This window comes from Galeopterus variegatus, unplaced genomic scaffold (assembly GCF_000696425.1).
Source record: "Galeopterus variegatus unplaced genomic scaffold, G_variegatus-3.0.2 Scaffold427, whole genome shotgun sequence".
NCBI lineage: Eukaryota > Metazoa > Chordata > Mammalia > Dermoptera > Cynocephalidae > Galeopterus > Galeopterus variegatus.
In genome coordinates, this window is record NW_007726538.1 from 561,211 (window position 1) to 581,275 (window position 20,065).

The following is a 20,065-nucleotide window of genomic DNA, read 5'->3' on the forward strand; positions in this document are numbered from 1 at the left end:
CATATCCTAATCCCTGGGGCCTGTGAATGTGTTACCTTACATGGCAAAAGGGACTTTTCAGTGTGTTTATTTAAGGAGTTCGAGATGGGGAGGTTATCCTGGATTATCCAAATAGGACCATTATAATCTCAAGGGTCTTTATAAGGGAAAAAGGGAAGCAAGAGTCAGAGTAAGAGAGAGAGAGATTTGAAGATGCTACACTGCTGGCTTTGAAGATGGAGTAAGGGTCATGAGCCAAGGAATTCAGGCAGCCTTTAGAAGCTGGAAAAGGGAAGGAAACAGATTCTCCTGTAGAACTTCCAGAGGAACACCATCCTGCCACCAGCACATTTAGGACTTCTGACCTCAGAACTGTTAGATATTAGATTCATCTTTTAAGTTACTAAGTTCACAATAATTTTTTTTTTTTTTTTTGGCAGCTGGCCAGTCAGATATCAAACCTTGGACCCTGGTGTTATCAGCACCATGTTCTAACCAACTGAACTAGCTGGCCAGCCCGAAGTTCATGGTAATTTGTTACAGCAGCAATAAGAAAGTAATAGGGAGTGTGAAAACTTGAACTGTTAGATATTAGATTCATGTTCTTTTAAGTTACTAAGTTCATTATAATTTTTTTTGGCAGCTGGCCAGTACAGGGACCAAATCCTGGACCCTGGTGTTATCAGCACCACACTCTAACCAGCTGAACTAACTGGCCAGCCCAAAGTTCATGGTAATTTGTTACAGCAGCAATAAGGAAGTAATAGGGAGTATGAAAACCTGACGCTGGATTTATACAGTGGCTGGATAGAAAAGATCCAAGCACAGTAGAAGAGGGTCTAATTGCCTACTACAGATTGTCAAAAAGTATTTTACAATGTCGGAAGTCAAAATCAAGTGTTAAAAGTTTGACCTGAACTATTTTCCTAAGATTTCAGACAAAGATCTTTAGACCTCTGTGGTCCATTATGGCCCTGTGAGTAGAGGGTCCTACGGCAAGGTAGTAGAGCTAATGATTACAAATGAGGACCAAAACCAGACTGCCTGGATTTGAATCCCAGCTCCACCCTTGACTAACTATATGACTTATGCCTCAGTCTCCTGACCAGTACACTAGAGGTATTAATATCCCCTTCAGAGGGATGTTTTTAGGGGTAAAGATGACATATAGTGTATAGAACAATGCCTCATATCTTTAGAAAAATCTCTCACTCTGTAAGGATTAGTTGTTGCTGTTATTATTGCTATTTAAGATTGACAAGAGTGTCTCATGAAACAATTGGGAGAATGGGCAACTGAATTATTGTAACAGACTGTCATGACTAGAGGAGACCAGATATTAGGTATGTGAATCAGCCAAGTGTGTCAGATGCTTAGAGCATCCTGTCAAAGACTTCTGTAAACTATAAGGCTTTACTCTTATGTCAGTCCCCATGAAGTCTGTACAGGTTCTGAGATTTTACCCTACTTGCAAGCTAACAAGTTAGCCTGTTGCAGAAGACCGGAGACAACTATGTCAGAAACAGAGGACTTTATTACTCACAGCACAGCAAGCAGCATCAGCATGATATTGGTGTCAATTCTCCATGACCTCCAAGACTCACAGAGGTGAAAAAGATGAGCATGGGCTTACACAAGTGCTGTGCACTCAGTGGATTTGTGTCACATATGAGGAACATTGAGCTTGGGGAATCAACTGCTTTTATAGTAAGCCATGAGCAAGGGGTGGAGGGGAAGATGGGTGGAAGCTACTTTATCTCATTCTTCAAGGCTGGTCACTGAAACACAACCCAGAGAAATGACTTGAGTAATGAGCCTTCTATTCTTGACCTGCCCAGCAAGAATGTGCAGGGACATTCAGGGCCCACTGTGGATTGCCCCTCTGAACAATCTGTCCCTCGGCCTGATTGAGCAGAGCTCTGAGAAGAGCTTTGAGTTCTGCCCACCCATCCCAGCAGTTAGGTTTTATATAGCTGATGCTGAGGTCAAACAGCAGCAGTAGCACTATCAGCACCGTCAGTTTTCAGCTTAGCTGAACCAAAGGCAAACCAGGCCCAGGCATTTAGGAGAATCTCTGTGAATCCAGGGCCATGCTGAGCCAGTAGCTTTGTTTCAGGTGGAAGAGAAGGAGGTAAAGTTTTCCCCAAAGAGGTAGCTACTACAGATTGAACATCCCAAATGCAAAACTGTGAAATCTGAAATATTCCAAAATCCAAAACTTTTTGAGTGCTGATATGACCCTCAAAGGAAGTGCTCATTGGAGCATTTTGGATTTCAGATTTTTGGATTTGGGATGCTTGACCTGTATGTATTCTGCAAATATTCCAAAATCTGGAAAAAAAAAATCTGAAGGCTGAAACAGTTCTGGTCCCAAGAATTTCAGATAAGGGATACTAAACCCGTGCTCCTTAATGCAAAAAGTGAGACAATACTAGAGGCAGGCCAGCCATATCCTCAAACACATCATTTCCATTTGACCAGGAAATGGGCCCTTTCCTTAGAGTTGCTGTGTCCTAGCTGACCCACACCAACATGGGGATGTCAGTCCTGAGAGTCAGAAGGCCTCCACAAATTAGTGTTTATCTTTAACAAGAGCTCCACAGCAGACCAACAATTGCTTCTCCTTTTTGGTGTGTGGTGGGTTGAATTGTGTCTCTCTGCCCAAAATTCACATGTTGAAGTTCTAACTCCTGGTGTCTCAGAATGTGACTCTACTGAGATATGGTCTTTACAGAGGTAATCAAGTTAAAATGAGGTCACTAGGGTGGACCCTAATTCAATATGACTAGTGGCCTTATAAGAAGAGGAAATTTGGACACAGACATGCATATAGGATGAGTGAAATCTGAATATGATGTTGGCCATCTGTAAGCCAAGGAAAAAGACCTGGAACAGAGACTTCTCTCATAGCCTTAGCAAGGAATCAACACTGTAGGCACCTTGATTTTGGATTTCTATCCTCCAGAACCGAGACAATAAATATCTGTGCTTAGCCCAGATTTGTGGTCCTTTGTTATGGCAGCCTTAGCAAAGCAGTGCAGGGTGTATTTGGTGCCTGTGTCCAGCAGATGGTGTTGCTGTACTGAGCAATGGCTTCTCTGGAGGTCGGCTGTGACCTTCCCTTTTTCTCCCTGGGATTCTTCTGTTCCTATTAGACCACCTGGGAGGGGTCAAGGCATCCCTGAATGGGAGATTCTCCTCTGGTGACTATGAGTTTTACAATACAAGCATGTAACACATCAATTTCATTATACATTTATATGTGTGGGCAGGGGACTGTGTACAAACATCATAGTATCTTGAGTTGGCTCAAGGTCCCTTTAATTTTCCTTCCTCATTGAGAACTCTGCTCAAACTCTGTCAGTTGAATTTAGGTGCTTTCCTCCCTGAAAACCAAAGAGTTTAAGTACTTCAGGGCTTATCATAGTAGTTTCAGGGGATTATGCTGTTTCTCAACTGGGGAGATTGGGAGTGCAAAGGGATGGGAGGGCTTTTGTCCTTTGGCTCCTCATCTGAAATGGGAGCTGCTTCCTCCCCTGGGCACCCCTGGCCTCTGGAGAGCACTGCCATTCAGGGGCGTCATTCTTTTAGCCTTTGCTGATACCACAGCACTGCCTGCCGTCCTCGGCACTCAGGACCACCTCAGTGCTTATCACACCCTCCCTCCATGGTACCGAGTAGACTTCGGTGCCTGCATCCAACAGAACCAAGAAAGTTAGAGTTCCTCCCCTCCCTGAAGTTCCAGCACAGCTTTCCTCCCTAAAGCAGCTGAAGTTGGGGGAGAGGCGGGGTTATGGAGGGAGAGACCAGCTCAGTGCCAATAAGCAAGTCTTTGTGTTTAGCTTCAGTTTCAGGTGGCCTCCTGCTCAACAAACGAATGTCTGTTGCTTTTCGTCCACCCAGAGTGCTATATCTTCCTTGCTGACACCACTTATTTCAGCTTTGGGGGCCCCTTGACTCAGCAGCCACAGCCATGTTGCATTGCCTTTCTGCTGGAGATCGGGGCTTGCTACCCCATTGTCATAACATCCTTCCAGAAGAGCGCATGCCACACCCCAAGCCCCACCTTTCGTTCTCAACTTCATTTAACATGTAGGACAGTGAGGGACTCTTACTCTACCCTTCCACCCGCACCACCTCCTAGGCAAAAACATTTATTACCAGATCTCAGGGACTCTTCTCGTATCCTCTAATCCAGCCAATGAGGGACCTTGTCCTTTCTCTTCCAGAAAACCATTTCTCTATCAGCATCTCATCCTTATCAACAAAACTGTCAGGCCCTGTGTAGCATCTAAAATTTTACCCTACTTGCAACCCAACAAATTAGCCTGTTAGTGTTTCATGGATGCCGGCAGAGGACTTTTTACTCACAGCACAGTAAGCAGCAAGCATGGTGTTGGCTCCAGTTTTCCATGCACTGCAAGTCCCATGGAGCAGATGTGGGTGAGCCTAGCTGGATGCTGAGATGGGTGCAGTGGGTTTATGACATAGCTGAGGAACATCGAGACTGTGGAATCTACCACTTTTATCATGAGTGGCGAGCAAGCCTGCTCTTTGACTGGGAGATGTTCCCTCATCGCTCAAGGCTGCTCACTGCAGACAGAACTCTGGGAAGAGACCATGGTAAAGAGCAGTCAGGGCTTGCATGCTTGGCCTTCCCCTCAAGAATGTGCAGGAAGATTCAGGGCCCATGGTGGATTGATTCTCCCAGCAATGTGTTGCTTGACGTGACTAGCTTTTCCTTGTTGATCTACTTTATTATTTATCTTTTAATTTCACGGAAGGATGACCAGGAGAATATAGATCAACACAGTTGAACCAGACTTTCAACCCTGAAGCTACTTGAGCTCTGATGCTAACTGGGGCAGCCTAGAGAGAAACATTCTCATCCGTAGCCATTGTGGATGATTGGATTGTTCCTTGAATGCTCATTATTTAAAGGAATTAAACTTCGAGCATCATTCTTGGGGTTCAGAGCTGTTCTTTCTTTTTTTTTTTTTTTAAAGTATGAGATATTTGATACATGCAACAGAATATATTTATAATAAATGTAAGTTATGAGGCATAATAAAATGAATACTAAAGAACCCACCACTAAACTTAAGAATCATGCTATCACAATACCCCTGAAGCTACCCGTGGGTTCCTCCCTACTTGTTGAGTGAATCCAAATAGCTAAGGCTGGGCTGGAATTATCCTCATGCCCCACAAGTCCCCAGGACTGAGAAGACTCTGCAAATGGGATGGACTGGGTCCCTAGGGTGGAAGATGACATGTTTTTGCAAGGTCTTCAAAGGTGAAGTTAAAAAAAAAAGTCCTGGTTGAAATACCATGCCTAAATGATATCTTTAGCCTGTGATGGCATGTCTTTTGGCTGTTTAATGGCACCCCAATAAAAGGATAAATAGAAGAAATAAAGCCAAACTATAAAAGTCTAATAATGAAAGTCTTTATCACTCAAATTCGGTAATTCCTTTTTGTTGTTTTTCTTTCAGAGGAAAGGAAAGAGATTCAGCTACATCTCTTATACCAGTGGCCAGGTTCTCATTCCTGGCCATACCTTCCATTCCTCCAGGGGCTTTTGGTTGTTTAGATCCCACTCCTGACCAATTGGATCCGTTCATGGATGGGTGTGGATGTCATTGTTATTTTAAGCTCTTCAGGGGACTGTAATGCAAAGTCTGGGTTGAGAACCTTTGTCTTTTCCTTCTTTTTCTGTAATGCTACATAATCTTAATTGGTGATTTGTAGTTATTTGATGTAATTTATGTTAGAGATGTAACCAAATAAGTTTTTGATTAATAATAAGTTAATCATGAATGAATTTAAATCAGTCACTGGGGTGTGGTTAATCAAGTTTTATAAAAGGCCTCAAATCAAAAAGTTTCATTTTATTATTAACAACTTTGGTTCAAATCATGATGGAGGGGATTCACACTACTACTTATAAAGATATTTTCAGATCATTGTCAAACTTCAATTCACTGCTTTTTCCTAGCCTCCGTTAGTGAGGATGGTGAATGGGTGGCTATATTCAGTAAAGTATGGATCACTCATGTAAAAATGAATACTTTCTTAAAATGCCACTAGATGGCACACCTAAACTAATTTATATCACCAGAGTGGCAGAAAAGCATTTTGATGTTACAAAATAGGATGGAAACTGGAAGCGTAAAGATAAGAGAATGCAGGAAGAATAGATTACACAGGTCCATGCTGTTGCTGCAGTGCAAATAAACTACAGTGCAATGTAAAGATTAGTTGAGCAGTGAACAAATGTTTATTCATTGTTTCCTGAGTTTATGCAACAAATTCAAGATAAAAAAGAGAGAGAACCAAAATTTGACCTGTGTGTATATTGTTAGAGTTTTATGTTAAGAAAATAAGGCATAGCTGTAAACCAAAAAATATACTTATTTACTATGTGTAAAATAATGTGCTCCATGCTAAGTTACTATTTTTTCTTTTCTAATTAATAAATGTTTTTGGAGAGATACTTTGAGACTTTGCTAATATCCTGCTTCTCCTTGAACTTTTGCATACTGATTTTGGCATCCATTAGTGGGATCTTATATGCGTCAATTATTGCTGAGGTGTTTATCTAATGTTGATTTTGTATTTACTTCATTCCATCTGTATTTGTTAATTGAAAGAGCTGACTCTTCTCCATGTATTTTTCAATAATTTATATCCATATGTTCTCATGAACATTTTAGTCTATGGGTTATAATCTAGTACCATCAATGTTTATCTTGTGGCTCAAATTGTTCCTGAAGTGACTATTGGGAGCTCCTTCCAGTTGGCTTGTATGTCCTCTTGACATTCTTGTGTTCTTGTATTTTGGAGTACTTGCTTATTTTCTGTGATTATAAGATATGCCAGGCTCGCCTAATATTGCCCCTGCCCCAGGTCTGTAATTGAACACTCTTCATGGAGTTCTGGTTCCTTTGATCAGAGGATGGTATTTAGAAACCTCTTAGCCCATTGAAACTTGTGTTTCCTGACCCATGCGTATACACAGACCCATATTTATTTTATATTTATCTATCTGTATATATGTGGGTACTTTAAAAAGCTCATAGAAAGATTAATATTGTCTTTCAATTCTATTTTTCCATGAACTTTTTGAAGTACCCTTGTATATTCTAAACTTTGAGCTTGTACTGTACCTCCAATTCTGATCCAGTATGAGAAGTTTCATTCTAGCCTTTTCCCTTTGTTTATTTGTAAATCCTTTCTTGCAGGTCTGGCTCTCATTATCTATAATATATTCACTTCAATCCTAGTAGGCCCATAAAGTTGTTTCAGAATTGCCAATACATACATACCCCTCTGAGAAACAGATTGACTAACGAGAGTACATTGTTTATATGTTCTTACATTTTTTGCTTTTTTTACAGAATCCAGTAACAATACTGTTTTTGTAGGCTAATTAGATTAGTTCTTCCTGGGTTCCTTCAGTGTGGTTAGGTATTCATTTGTAGTACAGTTAGATTTATTTGTTATACTTTGTATTCTCTCCATGTTGGGTTGACTTTCTAGCTATAGGGCAGGGGAAGTATATGATACATTACTGTGTTTCTGATAGTCAATACTATACAAAAAGTACTCTCCAAGAAATGTTGCTCCCTCCTCAACCCTACTAAGCCATTCCTATTCCCCCTCTTCTTTATAATACCCCTTTTGTACTCCCCTTCTATAGGCATCACATCTTTTAAATCCTTCCTCCTCTTCTTTTGCACAACGAACAGATACATGTGTATTTTCTTATGTCCCCTTCTTTCTTATCTGAAGGGTAGCATCTTATTGTTTACTTTGCTTTTTCATTTAACAGTATACCCTGGAAATTACTCCAAATCACTTCATAGAGAGCATCCTCATTTTTAAAAGATGATTGCATAGTACTCCTTTGTGTGAATGTATCATAATTTATTCAAATGATGTATGGGCACTGCATTAGTTTTCTATTGCTGTACCAAATTATCACAAGCTTAGTTATTTAAAACAACATACATTTCTTATCTTACAGTTCTGGAGAACAGAAGTTTAAAATGGATCTCACTGGACCAAAATCAAGGTGTAAGCCAGGGAGGCATTCCTTCTGGTGGGTCTCTTCTTGCCCTTTCCAGTTTCTAGGGGCTGCCTGCATGCATTCCTTGGCTCATGGCTCCATCTTTAAGCCAGCAGTATAGCATCTTAATTTCTCTCTAATTCTGACTCTCTTTTTCCATATTTTATCCTATAAGGATACTTGTGATTATATATTCAGCCTAGATAATACAGGATACTCATTCTATCTCAAAATCCTTAACTTAACTACATCTGCAAAGTTCCTTTTGCCATTTAAGGTAATATCTTCACAGGTTCTGGGGGTCAGACAAGGGCTTTTCTGGGGCTATTCTGTCTACCACAGGTACTTAGGTTATGTCTGCTATTTTTCTACCACAAACAGTGCTACAGTGGATAAACTTGTACTTTTATATTTTTGTATTGTTAGAGGTATATCTTCAGGGTAGGGATGCTGGGTCAAAGGTAGATACCTATGCAAGCTTTGTTAGATACTGCCGCACTTCCCTTCAGAAGGATTGTACCAATTTGAAAGTGTCTGTTTTCCCAAAGTCTCACTGACAGAGTGTGTTGTCTTGCTTTATAATTTTTGCCAGTCTGGTAGGCAAGAAATGGTATCTCAGTCTTGTTTTAATTTGCTTTTCTTTAATTATGAGTGAATTTGAACATTTTCTCACATGTTTGAGGGTCATTTATATATGTCGTTTTTATGAATTATCTATTCATTGGGTTTTTGTCCCCTCCTTCAATTTTTAAGAGTTCTTTATTTTAGGGGTATTGGCTTTTTGTCTGCAGAATATTTTACAAATATTTTCTCCCAGATTGTCACTTTGTTTATGATGAATTTTTTCCACCATAAAAAAGTTTAAGTTTTATGTAGTCCAATTATTAATGTTTTATTGCCTGTGCATTGTAAGCAGTTACTTAAAAAGACTTGTCCTACATCATAGTTGCCCATGTTTTCATATGGTACATATATAACTTTATTTACATTTAGATTTCTAATCCAGGGCTGGCCCGTGGCTCACTCGGGAGAGTGCGGTGCTGATAACACCAAGGCCCCAGGTTCGGATCCCATATAGGGATGGCCGGTTCACTCACTGGCTGAGCGTGGTGCTGACAACACCAAGTCAAGGGTTAAGATCCCCTTACCGGTCATCTTTAAAAAAAAAAAAAAAAAGATTTCTAATCCATTTGGAGTTTATGCTCATATATGGTGTAAGATAGGGGTCTAATTTTATCTTTTCTTAAATGGCTACCTATTATTGGTGGGTGTTTAAAAGTCCGCCTTTACCTCCTCTGATTTGAGATACCACCTTTATAATACACTAAGTCTCTATATGTACTTGGTTTTGTCTCTGGATATTCTATTCTACTGGTGAGTTTGTCTAGTCATGTACTAGTACCACATTGTTGTAATGATATGTGCTTTTTAGTATATTTTAATGCCTGGGTAAGCAGGTATACTCTTATAGTTTTTCTTTTTAGTGTTTTCTTAGATATTCTTACATGTTTGCTTTTCCATAGGAATTTTAGTATCAATTTATCTAACTCTACTAAATAGTTTGTTGATATTTGGGGGGGGATTGCATTAATTTATATATTTATTTAGGAAGAACTGTTGAGTCTTCTTATCTAAGAACAGGGAATGTTTTTCCATTTGTTTAACTATTTTTATATGTTCCAGAAGTTTATAAATTACACACTAACCAAGATTTTTGGGGTAAAAAAGTTAAATTTAAAAATGGAATGTCTTGTAAATAATTATAAAAGTATTCTTAAGTTGTATTGCTTACATAACTGGGAAAGGACTGTGTTAGCAGTGCATAGGATGTGGGGACAGTCTTACTGTGAAATGTGTACAAGACTGAAGAATAGAAAGAGAGGACGGTAGAACTTGCAGGCAGGTTTAGGTGGCATAGCGGAAAACCTAGAAAGGGAAACCAGGCCCCAGGCTGTTGTATACAGGGGTTTAAGGCCAGGGTATGGCTGCTAAGGATTTTGGATTCACTCTCCTTTGTGTACAATCAAAAGTTCACAGGCAATGGAGTCAGACACACCTGAGTCAAACCCTGACTCCATCACTTACTGGTTGAATGACCTTGGGTAAATGACATAGGCTCTCTGAGCCTCAGCTTCTTCATCTCTAAGATGTAGACAAGGATACTTAAGTGCTAGATCATGTGACAGAGTAGATACTTGGTCACGTTCCCTGCTTTTCTTATCTACTTTCTTCTCTTTTATTTGTGCATAGTCACTACTTTATTTTTTCTTCCATCTCTCATTTCATTCTGCATATTTTTTGTTCTTCACCATTTTTATCCTTCCCACCCCTTTGTCTTCAGTTCTGTGGTCAGCCATATGCTTTTCTAGTTTCTTCTTCCTGCTGCTTTGCAGGATGTTTAACATTTTAAATAATAAATCCTGACAGTGGAGCCAGGGGGCCACTTTGCCTGTGGGGCCACTCAGCCCCACAGCCTTTTGTAGGATCTCCAGATCCCACTGGGCTGGCTCAATCCTGAAGCATTTGTAAGTGTCCCCTCTAAAGAGATGGCAGAACTGAGTCATTCCAAAAAGTTACTGTGAACTGACCTAAAGGACACAGATGTGTTCCTATGTGCCCACCTTGTACAAAAAAGAATACCTGCTTCTTTATTTCTTTTGCATAGATATTTCAGGGTTCCTGTGATTTCTTTTCAAGGAAGTTTCAGAACAAAAAAAATCCCAGCTTAAAGAAGAGTTTGGTAAATAACAATTTGACTTGGGAAGTATGTGGAATATTGCAAAGGAATTAGTACAAATTTAGGAAGTTACTGAGTAGACATTATTCTGGAGAGCCAGAGTAATTGGAAAAATAGTTCCTCTCTCTTAAAAACCATGTATTTATATTGGGCTGACTGTTACAGAAAGTTAAGGTATGTTTTACTATAATCATTGAATAAAAATATTTCTTGTTTTTAATTTTTCCTGTCCAGAGATTTAACATCTATTCCAATACTTAGTATTTACTTTATAATTAATACTGATTTGTATGTAACCATAATTTCTTGCTAATTTTTTTTAAAGTTAATTTAAAATTTGTTGCCTACTTTACTATTTTCTAAGACTTTTGGATGTGATCCAAACCAGAGCTCTAAAAAATCCTCTCATGCTGACTCAAATAATTATTTCATATAAATAGGTATCCAATTTGTTGATTATTCTTGGTGACCCTTTTTATTCCCTGCCCTTTTCTGCCCTGAGCCCTGGGTCTGACCCTCATCACTGTATTTCCCAGACTCCTTTGCCCTCTGGCTTCAGGTTGGGCTCAGCAGTGGGAAGCACCAAAAGGAGACTGGAGGGTGGGGAGATAGTGAGGTTGGGTTGTGGTTCTGGCAGTGGCAGTGGGCTCCTAAGCCACAGATCCTTTTAAGCCTTGTCTCTTCCAAAGCTCCAGCCTCATTGTGTCTCATTAATATTGTTTCCTCCCTTTTCACTTCTAGACTGGAAGTGTTCATGACTTCCTGCTGTTGTCAGCCCCCGGGTGCCTCATCGTCCCTTGTGGTTACCTAATCCCTGTTCACAGTCAGTACCCAGTCCTTTCATTAAATTCTTTTTTGTAAAGCTCTTTTTCAGTTTAAGGGGGAGTGGCTGCTCTCTATTTCCAGGTGATTCCACTCAAACAAGATAATGGGTATGTTCCTGTTTCTATTATGAACAGCTATCTAGAATTTAAAAGGTAACTGCATTTAATAGAAACACTAAAACTGCACAATTTTAAGTTAATATGTATTAAACCGTAATAGTGCTGTTGTCAATTGTAGATTTACTGTGATGTTCCCCAAAGTGCTTCAGATACTTGCTAAAATTACAAATTAGAAATTTGGTTCAGACTTTGTTATAAGCGCATAGTCAATTTAGCTCTCTGACCTAGTTGGTACTTTCTTTTTTAATTTCCACATCTGGTATGTACATCAAATTAAATTAGTATACATGCTGACCAAAGAGAAAAGACCTAGAACTCAAGCATGTAACATGGAATTTACAACAGAGCAGCTGCTTCTTTAATAAATTTAATGTCCTCTTTCAGATATAGATATTGAAACAACAGAGAAGTTATAGAACGACAACCTATGTACATACCTAGAAAATAAATTAAGTTAAACACTGTCTTCTGAACACCCATTTTTGATGAGCCATGGGTAGCTCCTGACACTGCCACAACCACTGCCACAGCCACTAGCCTCCACGAGGGTAGTATGCCACCACAGCAGCAGCCACTGCCACCATGCAGGTGGCCTGCCAAACACTCAACTGCATTGACACGAGGAGAGTTACCAGTGGGCCCAGGGAAAGAGCTGAGTGAGTGCATGCCAGTGACCTACTGGCCCAACCCACAGGATGAATTATGCTGCCACATGTGTTGCCAAACCTGGGGGTGGGAAGTATGTGAGCAGCCCGTGTGACTGCCTTAATTTGGGGGAAGACACACATGGAAACCCGCAAGTGTGCAGTGACTCAGGATACCCAAATAGTGTAAGGTAGAAAATTCCCAATCACCAACCCATCCCCCAGCTGGGGGAAGCAAGGACCCAGGAGGAGCCTCTGCCTATAGGAAAGAAGAGAAACAGTGCTCAGGGTCACCATCCAAACCGAGGAGCTCCAGTACACCCATCAGGGTCACAGGACACTAGCCAGAGTGCCAACAAGCCCACCCAGGGGCACTCACCCCAACCAAAAAGCAAAAGGGCATGCAGGTACTTCTCCCAAGAAATCAAGAACTCAAGAGCTTGCCCACAACCTAGATGAACCAACACAGTGTCACTAACCTCAGCAAGAAATCAGCTAAGTACCCCAGTGCCTGGGCCATGAAGGCACTCACGCACAGCTCTAACTATGAAAACAGATGAAGTACCCACATGGAGACTACAATACTGTGTCTACCCAGAACCAATATTTAAACACCCTCATCAATGGTCAATATAAAACACATCTACAGGCGGGAGTCTCTCTCCTTAAAGCCCACTCCAGAGTAATAGAAGAAGCAACTGCTCTATTAGATAACCAGACATCAGTGTAGAGATACAGAAATATGAAAAAACAGACAAATGACTCCACCAAAGGAATAATTCTCAAGTACTGGACCCCATAGACATGAAAACCTTGAAATGACTGAAAAGGAATTCCGAGCAACAATCTTAAGGAAACTCAGTGAGATACAAAAAGACACAATTAGACAACACAATATAAAGAGAAAAAGTATCCATGATATAAGGGAGGAAGTTTATAAGGAGATTAATACCTTAATAAAGAATGTAGCAGAACTCCTGAAACTGAAGTATTCACTCAATGAAATAAAAAATGCAACCAAGAGCTTAAGCAGCATGTTAGAGCAAGCATAAGAAAGAATTTCTGATCTTGAATATGGTCTTTTCTAAATAACCTAGGCAGACAAAAAAGGAAGAAAGAAAAAGAAAAGAATGCCTCTTCAATAAATGGTGGTGGGAAAGCTGGATATCCACATGTAGAAGAATGAAACTGGCCCATGTTCTAGAATGAAACTAGAACTGTGCGAGAGGTGAACCACTCAATTTTCTGCTGTGGATCTGCCTTATTCCAAGAGCAACACAACAGACAATAGTGTTAGGCAAAGTTTCAGTGTGAACCAATTAATGTATTTTTATAGAGAAGCATAATCTAAAACACAATTTTTTCAGCCCTTCCTACATTTAAACTAGTTATTGCCTTAATTATGATTTGTGTATATCTTTGGTGTCTTCTGTTAATTTCTGTGTCTTAAGCTTATAGCAATGTCGATTGCACAGATTACAGAAGGAAATATAAACTTTTATACTTGGGAATGATAGTCTTAAACACTCACTTGAGTCACATACACAAAAAATAAAGCAAAAAATAACAGGCACAACTAAGGCCAGCAATAGCAATTTTTCTTGCTTAAGAAAAGTTTTAAAGTCAAAATACTATATTATTATTTTAAAGCGAATTATTTTATCATCTTATCTACTTGTTTTCTAGTGTTTCTGAGGGTAAAATTTCTTCACCTTTCCTACACTTGTCCTTAAATTTGGGCAAGAATTTTAAAAGAAATTCCTTAGAATATTTCCAGAAAAAAACATTAGAATGACATACTGCTACCTAGCAGTGTAATTAAGCATGTTAGCATTTTGATTTGCTTCTTCTATTAATGACTATGTTAAAAATAGAACTCCAAAGAGAATATTCTAATACTGACTTATTTACTCATTGCTTATTAAGTACTGATAGTATTCCAGGCCCCACTGTTGATTAAAATGATCGGAGACGCGAAAGAAGACGCAGCAGACGAGATGCAGGTGAAGAGCGGGGGGCTACTGCTCTCTCAGGCAAATAGCACCGACCCAGCCGCTGTTACAGCTTTTATTACATTTAGCAAGCTAGTGCATGCGAGATAAGCATTAATACATAAATTCTGCTATACTATTTTCAAGAGCAGAAGGCCGCTACCTCCCTTCTGAGGCACTTGGTTATCTATATTGTGTCTCCTGGGAACATCCCAAGAAAGTGTTCTCACGACTTCAAGCGTTGCCAAGGATTGTTTGCAATCCTTGACATTTCTTGGCTAACTCGTTTGCGAGTTCACCAAGTGAACACGTCCTTGGGTGCTGTCCACAGAAGTCCATTAACCATTTCCTTCACCCCACGCTAATCAATGAGAATATAAAGATGAAAAGACCAGGTCGAATACTTTTATAATATTTACATGTTCTGAAATGTTTCAAATTATTTTACATAGTTCTTTTCTTGAAAAAAGAAACATTTGGATCATGTTCAGTAAACAAAAATTTTGTTTTCTCTTTTAATCCATTTGGTAAATTAATGATGTTAGTTTTAGGTTTACTGGTTCAGTTCAAATATTATTTATTGAAAAGAATTTAGGGGCCGGCCCGGTGGCGCACTGGATAAGTGCGCCGCTTGGGAAGCGCGGCGGCGCTCCCGCCCGAGGGTTCGGATCCCACATACAGACCGGTTCCTGCTCACTGGCTGAGCGAGGCGCGGGAGCGGCGCCGAGGGTTGCGGTCCCGTTGCTGGTCCCCGGTCTGGTGCGGGGGCAACACTGAGGGTTGCGATCCGTTGCCAGACACGGAAAAAGACAAAAGACAAAAAAAAAAAAGAAAATAATTTAGAAATATGTGGACCATTATATTAGGTATTTATTTCATTATGGTAATATAAATATATCATTTAGGATCTGAATTTTTGTTATATATTGGCATATCCACTTGAGCTCTAAAGTATTGTCTATGGCTTAGATGCCAATTTTTATTATAAAATAATTATTTTTAATTATGTACCCAAAAAGGAAAATATTAATTTGAAGCCATGTTAGTCTTGAAGAAATTTTGAACACAAAGACCTCAATGTTTTAAAAGCAATATTGGCGTAGGGGGTTATGGGTGATTTTCCTTTCTTGAAAAGCTCTCTGCAATTATATGTTATCATTGTAATGAACACAAACAAACAAAAGGCACAGTGGGAGCTGCACTTGTAGACCCCAAAGCTTAACGTCAGCAACTGCTAGTCTGCCCAAAGGCTTTTGGTGAACTATTTCCTGCTCATATTATAATAAAAATTAAAACCACCATATGATCTAATTGGCAATGTATATTTTAATTCAATATTTTTCTCACACTTTTAGTATTTAAATATTTGTGTATTTAATGACTTCGGGACACTAAGAAGCAAAGGAAACTTTATTCAGTTAGAGTTGTAAAAACCTTTTAATATTATTTCATTTCTAAATAGTACTTTGTTTATATGCCCCTTTGATAAATAGCACAGTTAGAACTTTCATTGTCAAGAACTGTTATTTGCAAGAAGTGGATACCCAAACTCAAAAACAATGAAGAAAAGGAAAAAAAGATTCTACCTTTTGTAATAGATATCAGGAAGAACAAGTAATCTTCAGATACAAGGGACATAAAGTAAAATGATAATGGCAGTGGGTTTGTCCTTTTCATACATTTTGTAAAAGAAGAAAACCTGCCACCCAACATCGAACAAGTAATCTTCAGATACAAGGGACATAAAGTAAAATGATAATGGCAGTGGGTTTGTCCTTTTCATACATTTTGTAAAAGAAGAAAACCTGCCACCCAACATCATATCACATTGCTTTTTTTTTTTTTTTTTTTTTAATGTTTAAACCTAATTTCTTCAAAACGTTATGATGTGAAATGAGGTATCTCAGATGTGGACCTCTCCAGTGAGAGGATCCCTGCTGTACGCCCCTCACATTCTACATGAGGTGGGGCGCAGTGGGGGAGAAATGGCAGCATGTTCATAGCTTTGTTGACAGTTTTATGAAAACTTAAAGAATCTAAATATTAGCCACTTGGAAATCAAATGGTCATCTCTGGACTTCCTTCACCAAGGGGACTTGAAGCAGTTGCCATAGAGAGGAAAAATCATTGCTCACATCTCTCAGTTTTCCTTCCTCTAGTGGAAGCCATGTGCAAATTTTGTGGGTTAAAAGAATTATTTTTTCTCCTTGGATCACTTGACCTGATATTTTTAGGCAGTTCAGTATCTACATCTCCTCTGTGATTCAAAGCATATTACTTCTGGAGGGACCCTGGCATGCTGAAGTCCCATGGCTGGGCAGTAGGTTTCTCATTCTTTCTAAATCTAAACAGCAAAGCATTGCTGGATGATAACCTGCCTTGGTTTTCCCCCTTTGGTGGTAGGGGGCAGGGAAGCAGCTGCAGCTCCACCAGCTTACCCAGAGTCAAAGAACCTCACACTTGGAAGGGACCTTATTCATTTTCTGCTCCCATTTTGCTCCCAGTCCTCTGGATAATCTAATCTCCCTGTTACATGTCCTTAGATGATATGGTCCAGGCTGTGGTCTGCGCACCCATTCAGATTTGGGCACCAAGCTACGAAGTTCTACAGGTATCAACTATGTCTTCTTTCAAGTTCTATGTCTCCCAGTTCTATTTTTTTTTAAGTAAACGGAAGTAAGATGGAGAAGGAAGTGACCAGGGATCCTCAGGTCTGCCTCAGATATAGGGATAGAGATGGGGAAGGAGCTCACAAACCTGAGAGAGTGTGCTGAGTACAGCTGACACCAGGGCCAGCTGATGCTGTGTCTTTGCGCCCCATGAATTCAGCAACCTCAGGGCAGCATCTGGGACAACTGCCTGCAGTGACTGCACTTCCTCCTCCTACTGGAGCCACAGTGGACTTGTTTAGGGAGATACTCCCAAGCCCCTAACTGCCTGACCATTACTTTATTTCTTCATTTATCTATTCATATATTCATTCATTCCACAAATATTTATTTATTTATTTATTTATTTATTTATTAATTTATTTATTTATTTATTTATTTATTTATTTATTTATTTATTTATTTATTTATTTATTTATTTATTTATTTATTTATTTATTTATTTATTTATTTATTTATTTATTTATTTATTTATTTATTTATTTATTTATTTATTTATTTATTTATTTATTTATTTATTTATTTATTTATTTATTTATTTATTTATTTATTTATTTATTTATTTATTTATTTATTTATTTATTTATTTATTTATTTATTTATTTATTTATTTATTTATTTATTTATTTATTTATTTATTTATTTATTTATTTATTTATTTATTTATTTATTTATTTATTTATTTATTTATTTATTTATTTATTTATTTATTTATTATTATTTTTTCCTTTTTGTCTTTTTTACTGACCAGTAACGGGATCGCAACCCTTGGATCGCAACCCTCAGTGTTGCGCCTGCACCACGCTCAGCCAGTGAGCGGGAACCAGTCTCCACATGGGATCCGAACCCTCGGCGGGAGCGCCGCCGCGCTCCCAAGCGGCGCACTCTCCAGTGCGCCACTGGGCCGGCCCCACAAATATTTATTGAACACCTATTTAAGGTTATAGGGATACAGCAATGAACAGAGTCACTGCCCATATAGAGCCTACATTTTAATAGGGAAGATAGAATATGCAAAGAAATCTCTAATGTTGGGTAGAATAAGCACTATGAAGAAAACTAAAACTGGATGTGGGGGGTCAGGAGAGAGCTGTCTTTGAGGAGGAGGTTATTTGAGGGGAGACCTGAGTAAAGTGAGGTCTTCACCTGAGAAAAACCATGTGCCAGGTGAGGAGACAGTAAGCACAGCTGCTTCATTTGTCTTACCTGGAAGAAAGCACACGAGCTCATTTACTGACGGGTTAGTTCACTTGTTGCCACTAATAGTTAGCCCACGATATTGTTTTGTAGGCCTCACATTCACTCTCAGCACTAAGACATTTAATTCCAGGGTAGAAGTTTACTCATAAGAGAAAATAAGATGGAAATTTAATTTTAAACTTTTGATTAAAACTGATTTTTAAAAGTTCTGCTTAATAGAATATTCTTATTTTTCTTTATTCTTACTATGAAGTATGAGTCACTTTGAAATTTACAATTTTAACGTGAGAATCATTTTGTGATCCCTTAATCCACTATAAAATAGTCTAATTTTGATGAAATAAATTGTTTCAATCTTGCTGTCTTTCATTTGTTACATTTAGACCATAATGATAAAATGTAACAAAATAATACTTATTTCTACACAGTCTTCCACAGCACAGAATACCCAGAGGGCAAAACTATTTTTCTGATAGATTTTTGTCCCTAAAAAAGTATTTAATATTTCAAAATACCCTCTGAATAGAAAGAGCCTTTAAATGCAATACTAAAAATAGCCTTTCATATGTAAAAATGTTTTTTATTTAAATACTTTTTTGTGTCCTTAGCATCCATAATCCACCAGATAGATTATTTTAGAATTGTAAAGTATGATTAAAATTGTTATGTTAAAGAAAGCATCCCAATGCATTTCTCAATAGTATCTGACCAAATGAAAAATCCACCTTTTTTTGGTCAGTGTTTAAATGAAAACCATGCAAATTAGGAGTAAGAAATCCCATCCCCATTTGGTTCCTACTGCCTATTCCACAAGACAGGCTTCCAAATTATAATGCTGTCACAGAGATCGACGTACAAAAGAAAATGCAATGCCCAAAGTGAACAGCGATCATTATACAAAGGAATGTGTACTGTTTAAAGGTGATTGTAAGTTTAATGTTTCTGTCACCTGGTGTTATATTATTTTCTACTCTGTGAGTTCATACTGTCCTTTTTGCCAATGAATGTTGCTCTTATTTCCTAATGAACCTTGCTCTATGATTCTGCAAAGTTATCTATGTAGAGAGATGGTCAGAGCTACTGCCTTTCAGTGACTTCTGGACTAAGTAATTAACTGGGTTGCTCTCTTGCCAATAATTATAAATAAACTGTCATGCCGCAGAGTAATGATCACATAGTCAGAGAAGGTTCCTTTTTAAGTTTCATGTTTCTATAGCTTATATGAGTAACTTTACCCAACCCTTAAGAGAAGTCTATTAGCTGAATGTGTTTGTACATGGACTTTACCATTAGTTCTTGAATACTTCTCATGAAAATATTGTATATTGCACCCATTTGAAGATAATCTTTCATTTTTTTCAGCAATGTTTTTTCACAGCTAGGAAAAATTAAGTGTAGTGCTTTCAGTATCGTGTTTTATTGTTACAATGCTTGCTAACAAAATCATTTATAAAATAAAAATATCTGAATCTTTCAAGATAGCTTGGTAGCCTTGCTGCAAAGCCTTGCAGAACAGAGAAGCCTCTGCCCCCCTGCCCCACCCTCTGTACAGTCATTGTGTTCGAAGAGGTACCTATTCCAGCCAGCTACACCCCAGATTGCTGTTTGGAAATAGCTCAACTCTAGGTTTTATGTCAGGCAAAAAGAGAGTTGATGAAAAACAATACTTAAATCAGTGCTACAGGGAACTGATGGTGAATTTTGTTTATACTGTTCAATATTTGATCTTTTTCCTAAATGGAAAGTTCCTTTAAAAAAAACTCATGAAAGAGTCCCCATATTGGGAAGTTTCACTCAGTTATATTACCACCAATGATTTCCCCCTCATTC

At 38.6% G+C, this 20,065-nt stretch overlaps 1 protein-coding gene across 3 annotated transcripts in view; it reads left to right on the forward strand.

Annotated features, from left to right (window-relative positions):
• PLGRKT (plasminogen receptor, C-terminal lysine transmembrane protein) overlaps window positions 1–20,065 on the forward strand; it is a 53,908-nt gene that overhangs the window by 3,382 nt on the left and 30,461 nt on the right. The window contains exon 2 of one of the 3 annotated variants that reach the window (XM_008568642.1): window positions 16,910–16,977. The exons of the other annotated variants lie outside the window; for them this stretch is intronic. Coding sequence (XP_008566864.1) covers window positions 16,915–16,977 — 63 coding nt within the window. The 5' untranslated portion in view covers window positions 16,910–16,914. The remainder of the gene's footprint in view (window positions 1–16,909; window positions 16,978–20,065) is intronic. 3 annotated transcript variants of the gene reach the window in all.